Genomic DNA, 17,243 nt, shown 5'->3' on the forward strand with positions numbered 1-17,243 from the left:
ATTATTTGTAAATCATCACAATGGTAACTAACCAAAGGTAAACAAAAACAATCCAAAATATAAATAATAGTATTCAGAAAAAGGTTTGTTTGTTGTTTAATGCTGCATTCAGCAATGTTCGAGCTATATGACAGTGACCTGTATATAATAAAGTCTGGACCAGACAATCCACACATACAATGACAGTCACCCAATCTACTAAGTTGCCTCTCATGACCAGCAGAGGTTGCTGGGGTCTACTTCTAACACAGAATATCCATGGGGCTAAGAATATGTTTGTAGTAATTCTAGAAACTGTCACATCATCTCTCTTCTCAAAAGTCTCTGCAACATCCCTTGTTAGATACTATTGACTGTTGATGCTATCCATGCCCTATATCTTTAAATATAACGGACCGCCTCTGTGGTCTAGTGGTAGAGCGTCCGCCCAGAGAGCGGAAGGTCCAGGGTTCAATTCCCGGCCGTGTCATACCAAAAGACAGTAAAAGATGGTACTTGTTGTTACCCTGTCTTGCGCTCGGCATTAAGGGGCTAAAACAAGGACTGACCGGCTCGGAATCAGTATACTGTGTCTGAGTGGGGTATTCTTGATAAACACTAGCATGGTATCTCAGTGAGCTAGCACTATAAATCGGCATCAGTCCGGACTAGTACAAGCAGCCCCCCCTACACACACACGTGCATGCACGTCGCTATATAAGTGCAATAATCTTGAACTCCATTTCACCTCACCTTTAAATATAACAGACAAGTTGTCTATGAATATAAATAATTTATTACATCATAATTGTTGTAGTAAAAAAAGTACATAAAAATATGTCATTTATACTGCAGATACAACATACATACTAAGTAAGGATAAGAATTTATGGATGAACAACTTCTTTATTACAATTAAGAGCGACGTTTCGGTGTAGGTTCTAACACCGTTATCAAGCAAGTGATTTACAGAGTGCAGTAAGCAAGTATATATACACGTAGGAGGCAATGTTTATACAGTAGGGTAGATATTGTATACTGGAGTAGGGAAGCCTGTTGTGTACACACAAGGGCAGTGATGATGGGTCGCTCTTAATTGTAATAGAGAAGTTGTTCATCCATAAATTCTTATCCTTACTTAGTACTCTAACTTCTAAATGCCTATCAAAGAAACATACATACTAACAACAAGTGAAGATGTAAAAACCAATAAACATACATGGCTGTGATTCAGGGCAAAGGTAACATGACGTAAATTTAAAATTGCGTAACAAAATGAGCAAATCAAATAATAATAAACTTGGTCCAATCAGAAGAATGACTCTGTGAGCATCTGGCCATGATGAGTTTATTATAATAAGTCTGTGATCTGACTTTAGTCGATATTGACAGTGTGAAAAAAGGGAAATATGTGAGGAGCTACGTCCAATGTCCAGACACTAGCCCCTCCACATGTTGTCGGGTAGGGTAATACTGAAATCATCGTTCCAAGGCAAGGGTGTTAACTGACTATAAAAGTCCAGTTTCCACCCTTGCCGAACTAGCCTGGTATTATGGAGTTGTATTTCGGCTGGACTAACGAGTCAATGCATAGTCCAATCAAAATCGTGTAACGAAATGAACATCTGGTTCGTAAACTGCCGTGCAGATTTTGGTCGACTGCAGGATTTGCAAAGCATGTGTTCCCTCAACTTATATCAACAGAAATGTTCCAAATCTTTTCATGTTTTTAATCAAGGTGCTCATGTGATTTGATGCACTCAGCGATGTAAGGCTTGTCTAATTACAATATAAATCTTGATTATCGATCAGATAGCTTTCACTGGGCGCTGCCATTTTGTTTGAAACAAAGGCGAGTGATATCACAGGTGGAATCTGATTGGTCAATAGTGAGTGAGTGAGTGAGTGAGTGAGTGTGGTTTTATGCCGCTTTTAGCAATATTTCAGCAATATCACACCACGGGACACCAGAAATGGGCTTCACACATTGTACCCGTGTGGGAAATCGAACCCGGGTCTTCGGCGTGACAAGCGAACGCTTTAACCACTTGGCTACCCCACCGCCCTGATTGGTCAATAGAAGGACATAGAAGGGACATAACCACTGGTGGCGCTACGATTGAACCCAGAAATTCCAGTCAAGTTCGGCAAGGGTGGAAACTGGACGTTTATAGTCTGTAAACTCCCTTGCCTCAAGAAGATGTACTGAAATGTACCCTGGGTATTCTGACAGAAATAGTCTAGCTGAGCACTGAATGTCATTTCCCTCCCTCTCTCCCTCCCACTCTCTCATTACTGTTTACCTACTTACGTGCCCTTTCCGACATTATGCGTGTTTCACACACTCATTACTGTTACAATATGTCTACTTATATCGGGCACTATAATGTATGCGGGGATACAGGGGGCACTGAGGTCAGAGGCTAGTTCGCATTCCTTCTGACTTTTATATGTTTGAGTAAAGATAAATCTTTAGTCAACTGCGGTGTATGAATGATAAGATCGTTTTTACGTGTATCTAAAAAGTTTTTTCCAGGGTTCCTGTAAAACAGTTCCCAATCAGATTTTTGTACCAACTCTTAACACCTACAGTGGGTACCCAAGTACAGTAAAGTACGGTTATAACGAACTCAAAGGGACTACTAATTTTAGTTCGTTATAACCGTAGTTTGTTATAAGCATATGCACAGCATAGCTACAGCAAATAGTCGGGACCAAAAAAGTAAGTACGTTATATTAGTCAGTTCGTTATAAGCATGTTCATTATAACCGTAGTTTACTGTAGTACATTTGGATAGTAAACGTCCAGTCACATACAAACTGAATTCTCAAACCTTTGTGATGTCAATGTTTATGATTATCACAATCACAGACTATAGGAACTAGTGAGTGAGTGAGTATGGTTTTACGCCGCTTTTAGCAATATTCCAGCAATATCATGGCGGGGGACACCAGAAATGGGCTTCACACATTGTACCCATGTCGGGAATCAAACCCAGGTCTTCGGAGTGACCAGTGAACGCTTTAACCATTAGGCTACCCGACCGCCCCCCTATAGGAACTACCTATTTCATACATTGTGTTCTGTACACGGTGATAATACCCAGTATCTACCATTGCATACTAATACACAAACAATAACAAACCCTTCTTGTCATGCAGTCCTGATGTTACAAGAGTTCTATGGCACTACATCATGTCAAAGTAAAACATCTGAAACAAATACAAATTCACAGGAAACAGAAAAAAACCACTAACAATACCATAGATATATAGAAATAAATATAAGAAGACATACACAACAAACAATATCAACCAATATCAGATGATTACAATAATTAAAAACAAAGCAAGTATCTGGACAAGGCAAACAAATCTGTACTAGTTTTAACCTAGGTTTTTTTCACAATCAAGTCAGTCGTGAGTGTTTTTCCACAGCAGTCAGAAATATTCCAGCTGTATTACAGTGACCAGTGAAGAATTGAGTTTGGGCCACGCAAACCAGTGATTGATAGCATAAGCACTGATCCACTCCATCAGGGCAATACACACAATCAGCACTGTCACCCCTTACAATCACAGAGTAGGGGGATCTATTCTGTGATGTTGCGCCCTACTTTCAGGACTTGTATTCTAGCATACAAGCTCCAACAGTCACTATTCAGGGTTCTGGTCTCAAAGCAGCCTACATCTTCATGTTCTAAAAGGCCTGATACTTTTATTTTTTTATTTACAGATGGTCCTGTCAGTAGGTTGGAAAAACATAAACATTTGAAAATATTTCTGGTTTTTTCTTCAACATGTTACTTGAGAATGTTAATGTGGGCAATGTCAGAAAAGCCAATATGGTCAATGTTTGGACATTTTCTGCTGTAAACATATAGGTAGGTTTCAGGAGGCAGAATAAAATGTTGTGATTTCAGATTTACTATTTTCCACTTTGTATTATTTAGGGCCAGCAGGCTGTATCTCCTGATAGGTGTCTGCAGCACTGATGATGTCAACTGCTGCCTACATACAGCTACCCCGATAGCAAGTTGGTCACACAAACACCATGCTGAAGGCTTGGTTCCAAATTAAAAAGAAGAGGTATCAATTCTACAGAGAGATGACCTCAAACTTCAAAACACAGCAGGTTTATCTCTTCAATTGATCCCCTCAAAAGACTAAGACTTTGCATCATGGATGGTACAGTGTATATATTAATATCCTCTAAAATAATACTGAATCCTGGAATAGTATGATGCTATCATCCTTTGAAAAATAACCAATGATAGTGCATCATGACTGGATTTCAAAATATTACGAATGTCAACAATAATATACTCCTTAGCAAATATTGAGTAGTCTACAAGTGATAATGTAATGACATGTAATAATGAGTGAGTGAGTTAAAATTGAATGTTGCATCAGCATTATTTCAGTAATATAGCGACAACATGTAATACTAATGACATGATATGGTCATATGAAAAAAATCAGGGGATCTTTAACTTCTTTTGAGTAGAATACTTCTTTAGTCCCTAATGCACCTTATTTGCGTCCATTCAAAAACTTATGTGTCAAGTAGGTAATTTGTCTCCAGTAAGACCCAGAAATAGGATAAATAGTCATTTGCAAACTAAATACAGGCCCCATTTGTATTTTCACCCAAACCAGTAAGTACCACACCTTGCTCTATACAAGTCAACTTGACATGAAAGATCAGTCCAGTTTTCCCGTCTCCATGTTCCCTTAACAAATGCATTTCAATATGATATCAAATAATTCAGCTGCCTGAGGATCATCAATAAATAACATCATAAAAATGGCAAGTGTTAATACAATATTCTTCGATACAGATGACATACATAGCAAAACATAAAAAAATGTCCGCAGCGTAGAATATGATAATTCATACAAAATATAAGTAACTTCTGTGCACCAAATTTAGCACTGTAAAGTGTCCACAACAACATTTTGCTTTTTATTCCAAAATAAATAATTGGATTTCATATTTTGTTAAAACACATTTTTTGTGACCTTCCCGAGTCACTCTGAACCACCCTCCCCCCTGAATAAATTACCAGTCCCTTAGGACTGCAAAGTGTCATCAACACCATTATGTCTTTTATGTCAAAATAGATAACTGGAATGAGCTATTGAAAGAAAACAAATACTGAGCACGAAATATAAGGTAAGGGGGGGTATATACACATGTGACTGTGGATCACACAGACAATGGCCCTCACACTTTGGATAAAACTGATGCAAGCATATTTCAACACCAATCTCATTAAAATCAGATCTTAGTTCTCGCTACCGCTAAACAAACATCTGAGGACATCGCATTACGGGTCACATCAGACCGACTTGCGCCAACTTTGACCGACCAATGGAATGACCAATCAGAGGCAGCTTTCTCGTGCTTTACGGAACTAATTTCAAATTGCCGACTACGCCTCGAAACATATTTTGACAAATTCTCGATTACAAATTTGAAACCTGAACAAAAGAACATTCTGGAATGGCTAATAGATGGTCTAGATTGTATGGATTCAGTCGTTAAACCTGTAACTATCGTTCGGAGTTAAAGTTTTCGAGGTTGCATGATTAGAAATCACATTCTGACTGTCACTTTCATAATCTGGTAAGCGATGCTCTGATTAGTCGGATGAAAGGTTGTTCTGACGTGACCCATAATGGGATGTCCTCAGATCTTTGTTTAGCGGTAGCAAGAACTGAGGTCTGATTTTAATGAGATTGATTTCAACACAATAGTTGGGTAGTCAAACTTTGGATTGTCTCCCTTGAATTCTATGGGGGTTTTTTTCCCTGAAGCACTATCTATGTTGCTTAGTACATACCTTTGGTCGTCTGTTTGTGTATCTTGAGATATTCAATGGGAGAAAAGTCGGACTATTCTGTCTGACATGAAACCATAATTTGGGCCACATTAAGAATTTCTAAAATACAGTCTCGTGAAAAACTTCAAAATAAGGCATTCGCTCACGGTACATCTGAAACTCTGAGAGTGGTGCTGTTGACCAATATGATTCCAACTATAATGTCATGACACTGCATGTAGCAAATGGCTGAGAAAAGACGACATTTTGAAGATGGCTGCAATGGCTGTCATGTCCCAATTCTGAATTTATATTGAAAAGAGACACCATTGTTGGAATCATACACACAAGAATTCAGATAGTCAAAGGTTGCATCTGGGTCAAATATCAAAATAAAAAAAAGAGCATATTACGCTATTCTGCATGGCATCTACGTATGTGACATAACATTCCATAATGACACACTCATAAATGACTGAGTAAAAGACTATATATTATCGCTGCTAAAATCAGATTGGATTTCGCATGTTAGACTCCATGTCTGTAATCACGGATGCAAAGATTCAGTTTCATAGGCCTTTTGGTTTCAGAGGACACGTCCAAAAAAGACGGATGGACAAAGCACCATGACATAAGCTCACTTCACCTTCAATCAGGTGAGCTTTATAATAAAACAGAGATAAATGTCAAAATAACCTTTTAAGAGATAAAAATTAAGCAGGTCAGATGGTAATTTATAAAAAATGATTCTGCTTTAAGATCAATTAAAATTAAATCATTGATGAAAACAAATATGGCCCACGCCATACTAATTTTGCAGTTCATAAGGGCACATACTGGCATGTCATAATTCAAATAGTCCAATACATAATCACATGTACATACAAACATCACCTGAGCAGCTCCACTTATAACATCAACTCATCAGCTTCTTGTTTGGGTGTGAAGTAAATATCCTTGGTCAACATTGAGTAGATACATCCTGACTGTTTCTTGCCATCAATCGTTGGATCCACGGCTGAAGACTGGAAGGAGAACGCCACCTGGTGGATAACCAGAGTCACCAATCGCAAAAAATCCACACGGGATGGGTCCACTCTTTCCACAACGTCCCAGAAAGCCTTCACAAACCAGGACCCTTCTGATGGGCGACGAAATGCGAAATGACCTGGAAAAAAATAAATCCCTTATACCCTGCCATGAAGAAAACATGCTGCACATGGACTTCTGCACATTGTTTACGTGTAAATATATGTCACATGACACTGCACCTGTTAACCTCAGGTGATTGGAACAGCTGTTTTCTATCAGTTAACAATTTGGTTCAATTCTTTTACAATGGCAGATTGAAACATGTCAACAAGATAAATTTGTTGAAGCAGTATCACTTTGGGTGCATATGGTTTAAGGTGTCCCTCAAAAGGTGTTTGTTCAAAAGAAAATACATCACTGTCAGGTATCATAAGGGAGTTACAAGCTTAAGTGAATCTTAAATATATACCACTCAAAACATCAGATTCATTGACACTACTACAGTTAATCTGGCACGCCATGCTTTTGTGAGTAGTATAGGTTTAACAAACACAAGGCTCTGAAGCTGATCTGTGAGTATTGTTTTGAGACACCACAGCTAGCAGAGATTGCATACACAAGCATGGTTTGTTTCTTTGTTGTTTAACACTGCACTCAGCTATATTTCAGCTATATTACAGCAGTCTGGACCAGAAAATCAAGTGACTGACATCATGAGCATCGATCCACACAATTGGGATACGATGACATGCATCAGCAAAGTCAGCAGCCTGACCACCCGATCCCGTTAGTCGCCTCCTACAACAAGCCTAGTCGTCTTTTACGGGTTGGTGAAGACCTATTCTCTACCTGGATCTTCACGGGTCTCACAAGCATGGAGAGCTATAATACTGACATACCTGGAGGGGTGGCATACACGATTCAGAAGTCCTTGAAGCAGGGAGTGGGTGGTGTACTGGGGTTGAGTGAGAGACACAGCTATAACACTGACATACCTGGAGAGGTGTTATACACTATACACAAGTCCTTGAAGCAGGGAGTTGATGGTGTACTGGGGTTGAGTGAGTGAAACAGTTATAATACTGACATACCTGGAGAGGTGTTATACACTATACACAAGTCCTTGAAGCAGGGAGTGGGTGGTGTACTGGGGTTGAGTTAGAGACACAGCTATAACACTGACATACCTGGAGGTGTGGCATACACGATACAGAAGTCCTTGAAGCAGGGAGGGGGGGGGGGGGGGGGGGGGGGGGGGGGGGAGATGGTGTACTGGGGTTGAGTGAGAGACACAGCTGTAACACTGACATACCTGGAGGTGTGGCATACACGATACAGAAGTCCTTGAAGCAGGGAGGGGGGGAGATGGTGTACTCTGGTTCAGTCATAGCATCTGCTACATCCATGTCTTCCTCCTGGATCTCGACCCCATCGTCTAACTTGGTGCCTCTACATGCCTAAAAAACATCACACTTTGAAACATCTTCATACACCTCCATGTCATCTTCATAATTGGAGATTTAATACACTCAATAATTAATGATGGGTTTCAGCAAAAACATTACACCATAAAAAAAATTGACAAGAATATGTCTGAAGATACACCTATAACATGATAATCTTAATTTTGAAAACACAAGATCAACTATTGATAAGTGTGACTGAATGATGCATAATACCATAGACAGAAATTTAAAAGCAAAATAACTGCAGCTTAGAACTGACTGAATACTAGTTGCTCAACACTTAACAGAATACAATGATCATAATGAGACACCATCAGAATGGTCATGGCTAAGAGTTATCTCCCCTGGTAGTCCCCCATCCAATAGCTGTACATATCAGATCCCTAGACCGCAAGCTTAGATCAGAATTCAACAAGAATTAGAGAATAACAAGGGGGAATTGTCTAAAAATATTTTCAAAGCGTAGTATGGAATGGAAGTTGCCAGTTTTTAAAGTCGTGGCATAAACGAGAAAGCTGCTGTCTGATTGGTTAATATCAAACTCATGTTAGTTATTACATGGTCGTTCTGATGTGACACCCTAACGGGTTGTCCTAAGATCTTTGTTTAGCTGTAGTAAGAACTAAGATCTGATTTTAATCAGATTGACACTTTTCAGCAACATCAGCATATTCTCTCCTGGAATCCACATCAGTGCAAACAGGGTAGACAAAGAGCATCTCTCGAATCAGTCAATCTAAACACACAGAACCCTGAACAAAAATATATATCAGATATACCAGTGTACCTACAGCATATACTACTCAAAAGAAGTTAAGAACACCTGATCCTTTCAAATTACTATGGTTCATCTGTCATGCCCCTTCATTCAAATTACTATAGTAATATTTAAGAATCAGGTGTTCTTTAACTTCTTTTGCGTAGTATATTTCTTTCTGCTTTTAGAAAGTTTACCTGAAGTAAGAATATCTTTGGTTTGTCTTTCAGTGAAGGACAATGTTTGTCTCTGAAAATGTCAACCAAGTCGCGAGTGAATATGATTTTATCAGTTGTGTGGATAACGTCTTCCCGCTTAGTGACGTTGGAGCGTTCAGGGTCTGTATACCGATATTCGTCTCCATGGGACGAGATGGCCACCATGAGACAGTCAGCATCACTGTGGTCCTCCATTGACACTGAAAGCAACAACTCAACAACATGGAGACAGCACTCATACAGTCAGGACAGGGAAACAGCAGATTATTTGTATATTTCACATTAAATTATATATTTATAATACTTATCCTATCTCACATATGAATTTCTTCCAACTCCTTTCAATCCTTATGTGAAACATGCTTGAACAAGGTTTCCACTTTCTAAAAACATTTTGCCCAAACACATCCCAGCATCACCATGGTCACCACCCCAACAAATAAGTCTCCAACTGTATTCTCATGCATGAGACCTTACACGACTTGATCACCTGACTACCCATTCTGTATCTTAGAACTGACAGGCTAGAGTAGCTGTGATGGAGAGATGGTTGGGTGGGCATATAACGTGTGAGATAGGAAAAGCATATAAATATAAAATTTAATGTCAAATTTACAAACTTATCTTATCTCACACTATGCAGTAGGGACAGTGGAAGCCCACATAGATGAGCTGTCCTTAGACTTAACTGTGCAGACATCTGAGGCTGCAGGTTGTTTCAGTGTAGATGTGGTAATGGTAAAAGAATGATGTGGCAGAGTTAGTCAGGTGATCAGGCTGTGTAAGGTCACAACTCACAAGATTACAGTGCATAACCGTTTGTATGGGTAGTGACCATGAAGATGCTAGGATGTGTTCGAGCAAAATGTTTTTAGAAAGTGGAAACGTTGTTCAAGCATGTTTCCAAATAAGGGTTGAAAGAAGGAGTGAGTGAGTTGGGTTTAACGCCGCTTTTAACAGTATTCCAGTTATATCACGGCGTGTCAGCTTAATGTGGGAGGAAAGCCCGAAGTGATGCAGGTCTCAGACGTTTACCACTTCAGTGAAACCCACCAGCACGGGTATGGTGCTGACAAACCTAGAAACCTAATTGGGGCGAACCGGGATTCGAACCCACAATCATAGGTTTCTGGCGTGCCCAAGGGACGCAACTCTGCACAGCGAATCGTGGCGCCTTAGACAACTGGGCCACCCGTGCCCCCCTTGAAAGAAGGAAAAAATGCATAATGTGAGATTGGATAAGTTTAAACATGTATATTTTTCTTTTACATGCATGTTTAATGTTTAATGTTTACATGTATGATTTCATGCTAAATATAACACCATCTTCATCAGCTGATGCACAATAACTATCTTTTTGTCACAACTTTGTATGCACATGGAATAGCCAAGTTCTTGAAAGTGTCTTCTCTTCCTCTAGTGAGAGGTCTTATTTTAATCAGACCGCCTCTGTGGTCTTGTGGTAGAGTGTCCGCCCGGAGAGCAGAAGGCCCGGGGTTCGATCCCTGGCCACGTCATACCAAAAGACGTGAAAAGATGGTACTTGTTGTTACCCTGTCTGGCGCTCGGCACTAAGGGGCTAAAACAAGGACGTGTCGGCTCGGAGTCAGTATACTGTGTCTGAGTGGGGTATTCATGTTAAACTGCGGCATGGTATCTCTATGAGCTAGCACTATAAATCGGCATCAGTCCGGACTAGTACAAGCAGCCACACACACACGTGCATGCACGTTGCTATATAAGTTCAATAATCTTGGACGCGATGTTAAACCCAATTTCACCTCACCTCTTAATTTGATCAACTTTTACAGATCCACCGACCCTTAACACAGGAATGAGGAAAAAATATAATTCCAGTTAATTCCCTTTTTACGAACTGTTAGCCTAATCGTGGCCCAACAAAACATCACGATTTATGTCTTTGTATGACAAAAGCAAGGGGTAAAATCAAATCTAAATGTTCAATAACCTGTAAACATTTGCTCAAGCCACAACAAATGATATGTATAGCTACATTGGTAATTAAAGACGTGTGTCGCTTTGTTCCAAGGAGTAAAGGCTCATTCACAAAATACCAAATGAAAATAAAGAGAATTTGAAATCTTATTTTCTCTCTCATCTTACTGACATTTATTTCAAGTGCAGAGATGTTTCTCTTTGACACAAAAAAATCTCAAACATACATCACTCCTCCCATATTAAGCATATCAAGTTGACTTACAGTTTTGTAACTGAAATAATGTCAAAACACAACTCTTCTTCAACTTAAAGGCAGTGGGGTAACCTAGCAACTAAAGCATTCTCTCGTCACACTGAAGGCCCGGGTTAGTTCCCCACATGGCTACAATGTGTGAAGCCAATTTCTGGTTCCCCTGCCTATATATTGCTGGAATATTGCTAATAGTTGCAAAAAACACTCACTCACTCATTCACCAACTTACCTGTCAAAAACCAGTCCAACATATCTCCAGCATTCATGTTGTACCGTATTCTGATGTCTTGAGAACTGAAACCAAACTTGATAAACGTCTTCTCAAAATGCTTCACATCATGTTTCGATCCCTGCCGAGGGGCTTGACCCCGGAACTTGTCATTACACACAATAAGGGCCACACCACGACGCTTGTGATCAAAGCTGTATCGCTCCATGTCGTCAAGGGCTGCTGGCTCTCCAAAAAATGTGGACCTGGTGTAGAAAAAAGACACTAGTGTTCACACGTATAGCATTTTTGTTTTGTTTTTTGTTTAATGCTGCACTCAGCAATATTCCAGCTTGATGATAACGGTCTGTAAATAATCAAGTCTGGACCAGACAATCCAGTGCTTGACATCATGAGCATCGATTGGCATAAGGTTACGATGACATGCATCAACCACCCGATCCCGTTATATGCATCTTACAACAAGCATACCGGGTAGTCACTTTTTACGGCAAGCTTGGGTTGCTGAGGACCTATTCTACCCCAGATCTTCACGGGTCTCAAACGTGTAGCAAGTGATGGACCCTCCTCGTCACTTCTTTCAACTGACATCATATCAGATGTAGGAGAGAAAGATAGAGAAGAGCAGGGATGCAACTCAACCTGAAACATTCACTAGCCGAACACATAACACATGTTCCGAGGGCCATCCCTAAATAGCCCGAAGTTCTACAGGCCCTTGTGGTACCTTTACCATTAGACAAAATGACGAGGGCTAGTGCCGAATTGCATCGCAAGAAGATAGAAACACTCATTCAAGCCTCAACACCAGCAGCCTAGCATTACATGAGATATTATCTTACTGTTAAGTCAGGGACATTTTAGGACTTGTTCCTCTGGTTCTGTCTGATGGAACATCAACATTCATCTCACTCGTGTTTACATAGTTTCCAGTTTCAATGGGTGCTGTGCCTGATCTAACTAGAGCCAGAGGTTGGCGAGGTTTGGGCAAGTCTGCACTTACACAAGTACCGGGGTATGATGGAACTCAGTGGCAAACAAATAAATATAAACTGTGTACATCACTTGAAGACACAAGCCTGTCAAATTAATTATTTGCTGAATGAATTCCATATTTTGGTGCATATTTCCATATTTAATTAACTACTCACCAAAAAATAAATTAATAGGTCCAGTATAAATGCTAAGGCAATATTCCCCAAGTATATATAACTTATAAGAATGAGTTAAAAAAAACACTCTAACATTACTCATCATTACATAACCATGGCATGTCATCGGTATTTGTAAGAACTTTAAAGCAATAAATGTTGTCATTTACATGATTTAGCAAGTTTAAGAGAAACAAAGGCCTTACCTCACTATGGGAAACTTCAAATGAATAATTATTAATTAATATTTTTCAATGCCTTTGGCACATTAATCTCACAGCACCGTGATACATTGTTTACTTGGAATCAGCTACATGCATAGATCTTCCTAGTCTCAGGAGAAACAATGAGTAATTATTCTGTCAAGAAATAACATTATTTAATCTTGCCTTACTTCACACTGTTCCAGGTATTTTTTAGCACTCTTCCCGCGAAAGATCGAGCTGAAAAAAAAAGAAGAAAAGATTTCTACATGACATAGACTACATATTATCTTTACGGTTTACAAAATGTCAAGTGCATCTGTTACAAATACAGACTGCTCATGGGATATTCAATAAAACATGGATAATCAAAATTTTTTCCTCCTAGCGAAAATGCATGTATAATATAAAAATCCAACTTAAAGAAAAGGGCAGTTTGCAGTACATTTCCTTCCCCCTCTACCAATACTGAAATATACATGATAAACATGACAAGAAAAGAGCCTTTGCTCATCAAATTCATTGGCATATGTACCGACCATCTTATTTCTCCAACAATAACTAACACTAACCATGCTGACCGTACATTTCACCATTATCATGATTATCATATTATCGAAGTTCCTAACCATGTTAACGCCTTAGTCTTTTACAAGATTCATGGCCTGTGCTATATCATTTATATACATGTACTTCAAAATGGTGTTTCTACATTTCAATATGTGTGATGAACATACACATCATAATCATCATCATAACTATACTAGCCACATAAAGAAACTGTGCACGGAGAAAATATATTCTGGATTGAAATACAACACAGCAAGAACAAAATGATGCAGACGCTGTAGCAGCTGAATGATCGGACCATAAGAAAATGTCAACGGGACCTGAACAACATCTGTTACGATGACGTCAGAAGATCAAAATGGAGTAGGGGGTCATACGACAAAGTCACAAAGTCAATAACAGGTATGACCATCCTGTGTGTGAATCACAGCAGTGCATCGGCGACGCATGGAGTCCACCAAATGGGCATGGAAGGCCTGGGGAATGGCCTGCCATATCCTCCTAAAATCCTGTGCCAAGTCACGGACGTTATCTGGAGGATGTGGAAGACGACGCAGACGGCGCTCCATTTCATCCCACACATGCTCTAATGGGGAGAGATCTAGAGAAATTGCAGGCCATGGCAGTAACATGACATTGTTATGGTGAAGGAAATCCATTGCGACCCTAGCCGTGTGAGGACGAGCGTTGTCCTGTTGAAATGTCAATCCCGGGCCATGACGTTGCAGGAAATGAATGACCACAGGCCTCAGAATCGGATCTCTGTAGCCAACACCGGTGAGATTGCCCTGAACAACCACCAAAGGGGTTCGGTGCCGTGCTGTTATCCCACCCCAAATCATCACAGAGCCACCTCCAAAACGATTCCTCTCCACAATACAGTTGCGTGCATAACGTTCTCCCAAACGCCGGTAGACACGTTGGCGCCCGTCAGTGTGGGAAATGTTGAACCTTGATTCATCTGTAAAGACAACATTTCTCCACCAAGGTTGGCGAACATGATTTCGACACCATCTTAGATGGTAGACTCGATGACGGTGTGTCGGGATGGGACGTATGGCAGGGCATCGTGGTCGAATCCCGTACTGACGTAAACGATTCCTGACAGTGTTGGGATGGATATGGCGCAGTCCAGGAATTGTCTGGGACGTCGTTACTGCCGTTTGGAACCTGTGTCCGAGATGTGTAACTCGAATCCATCTGTCCTGTCTTGGCGTTGTTACTCGGGGACGTCCTGAATGTGGGTGGTCGGCAACGTCATTTGTTTCTGATAACGCCTCACCAATGCCGATATCGTGTTACGATGGCATTGGAAATGTGTTGCCACCTGTTGTTGCCTCATTCCCGCTCAGAACATTCCAATGGCTTCATGATGCTGTGCAGCTGTCAATCTTGGCATGATTTGCTTGTGATATGCTTGTGTCTGCGCCTGAGAAGTTTTGAATTTTTGAATGACCACAGATCATGCTTTCCAAAGTGACAGCTAATTTTGAGTTGCACATGCTGTGTACAGCTGCACAGGATGCACGTGCAGTAACACATTGCACGTCCATAGGCCCCCATCAATGACGTCATATCGCATGGCACGTGCATGAGCGTTTGAATGTCTCCAATAATTGCTGTGTTCAAACCTATATTTCATATATGGACGGTGTGCCCTTATATCTATATTTTCTCCGTGCACAGTTTCTTAATGTGGCTAGTATATATAACAGTATTACAAACATATTTATGAAGAAATGATGTTTCCACTCACCATCAGCAGTTGTCTCCACTGCCATATCTCGAAACAGACTCTGTGGGAAAAAGGTTTCATTTTTAGAATCAAAAGTGATATTTTCAACATGTTCAAGGTAGGTCAATGACCTGTTCATTATGTAGGCCAATTTAAGGGTCATGGACTGCTCCAAAATAGACTTGGTAAGTAATGAGGGAAACAGTGTTGAAACAATGACACTGTCTTCTATACTGCTAAATGTAAGACACTGTAGTGATTTCTAAGAAATTCATTGATAATAGACCTAAACAAACACTACTTTATGGATATTTCTTCCCTTCGAAATCACACAATTCATGGTCACTGAAAGTACACTGTCATACCTTGTGGAAGGGTTTTTCAAACCTTTAGACATGTCGATCATATGTAGTATATGTACTTGTAATTAACCAGGTATGAATAAGTTTGGAAATAATGAACATAATGAACTGATGAACAATTCATGATTCCTCTGGAAAATGTTTGTCACTCAGAGGATGACATGAACATATTAGTAATCAAATACGCTCCATGTTTACTCTGTGTATTGTACAGCAAGTAGTTACATCAGAGATTAGCAGAAAGTAACTGTTTATCAATGCAAGATGAGAAGAAGCAAAACTAGGGATCTGAAGAGACTAGATCCAGCAGAACAGTATCCAAACATACACACAAAGACATTTATTTATTCACATTTGAAACCTTGTTAGCATGGACCTTGATAGTCTGAAAACCTTGCTTTACAGACAATTCTGTTAGGAACGTCTTCACATATTGGGACAGCTATGTTTATCGTGATAACTCGCGCTATAACGAGGGGTGTGGTGTCACACAGACATTGTAAATACTGGGATGATGGCTTGTCTTTAAGATAAAGTTGTCTTTTATAAATGAGAAAGATGTTTTACAGTTGTTCATGTGATTAGTGAGAAAACTAAACATGTTTCTTAAGCATCCAAAAACCCATAACACAAGGATATTCACTAGATCTACTCTTTAATAATGATCAATTCATTCAGATATTTGCTTATTTCAGAAAAACAATAGAATAGAATTTGAATACATGTATATATTTTGGACACAGATCAGCCTGAGTATGGTTCAAGCTCATGTTGTGCAGCTATAAATAATAATACAACATTATTGAAACTAAAATGCCTTGTGCGATGCAACAAGAAATTAAAGTGCAGTAACTTTCCAAAACGTTTTCTGGAGGATTTAATATTAAGTAATACCATTAATGACTAAATAACCCCACCTGCATTTCACTGCTGAGGCGTCTGAGCAAGTATATTTCAAATCAAAACAATCATCTTTCATCTGATGATAACAGGAAATAAAATGGGGAATCCCCTTGTCTGTTTACAAATAGCCTAAATGATGAAGCGAATATAAGCAACGGTAAGACAATATTCATAACCAAACCTAGGTTTATTCAAATGAAATAGTGATATAATACATACCTGTCAGAGGCCAGGGACTACTACAGTCAGTTGGGTACTGCCGTTTGATTGTTTAGTAGCCAAATACTGTTACTATTTCTGGTGCTCACGCACCTGGCACTCTTTGGCGAATGAGACACGTAAATGGCGAATGAAGTTACTCGTCGTGAGGAGTTATTCTCGTATTTATAACCGTCAGGCGAACAATACTATCTTGGGTTCAAAAGTTCCTTTTATTGGCAAACATTCCTGGAGTTGTGCTAGCAGGGAGTCTTATGGGCTTGTTGTCAAAACGGCACGATGTCAGTGTAACCTCAAACCTAAAAACTTAAGACGACCATAAAAAGTCAAAATGACACAAACCTATAGTCAAAATGGCCTTTAAAAAGTCATAATTGGCACA

General features: G+C 39.7%; 1 protein-coding gene across 2 annotated transcripts; it reads right to left on the reverse strand.

The window, feature by feature from the left end:
* Positions 1-833: 833 nt before the first annotated feature.
* LOC139469861 (caspase-3-like) lies at positions 834-16,970 on the reverse strand. 2 transcript variants are annotated; one of them, XM_071252169.1, is made up of 7 exons: positions 16,862-16,970; positions 15,399-15,438; positions 13,264-13,312; positions 11,719-11,963; positions 9,257-9,477; positions 8,149-8,293; positions 834-6,972 (listed from the first exon to the last, which is right to left on the reverse strand). In XM_071252169.1, the coding sequence occupies exons 2-7, from the start codon at positions 15,421-15,423 to the stop codon at positions 6,713-6,715; spliced, it is 945 nt and encodes a 314-aa protein (XP_071108270.1). In that variant the 5' UTR covers positions 15,424-15,438; positions 16,862-16,970; the 3' UTR covers positions 834-6,712. The 2 variants fall into 2 exon arrangements, with proteins under 2 accessions (XP_071108270.1, XP_071108271.1); XM_071252170.1 differs by lacking the exon at positions 16,862-16,970 and having other exon boundaries at positions 13,259-13,312; positions 15,399-15,429.
* Positions 16,971-17,243: the final 273 nt, after the last annotated feature.

Source organism: Haliotis cracherodii, unplaced genomic scaffold, assembly GCF_022045235.1.
Source record: "Haliotis cracherodii isolate W230 unplaced genomic scaffold, xgHalCrac1.p SCAF_2, whole genome shotgun sequence".
Lineage (NCBI taxonomy): Eukaryota > Metazoa > Mollusca > Gastropoda > Lepetellida > Haliotidae > Haliotis > Haliotis cracherodii.

Bases quoted from the DNA above. Each gene is read 5' to 3' on its own strand.
- LOC139469861 (XM_071252169.1), bottom strand. From the start codon at position 15,423: ATGGCAGTGGAGACAACTGCTGATG. The intron at 11,964-13,263 runs GTAAGGCAAGAT...TTTCTACACCAG, and splicing joins AATACCTGGAACAGTGTGAA to GTCCACATTTTTTGGAGAGC. The intron at 9,478-11,718 runs GTAAGTTGGTGA...TGTTGCTTTCAG, and splicing joins GTTGGACTGGTTTTTGACAG to TGTCAATGGAGGACCACAGT.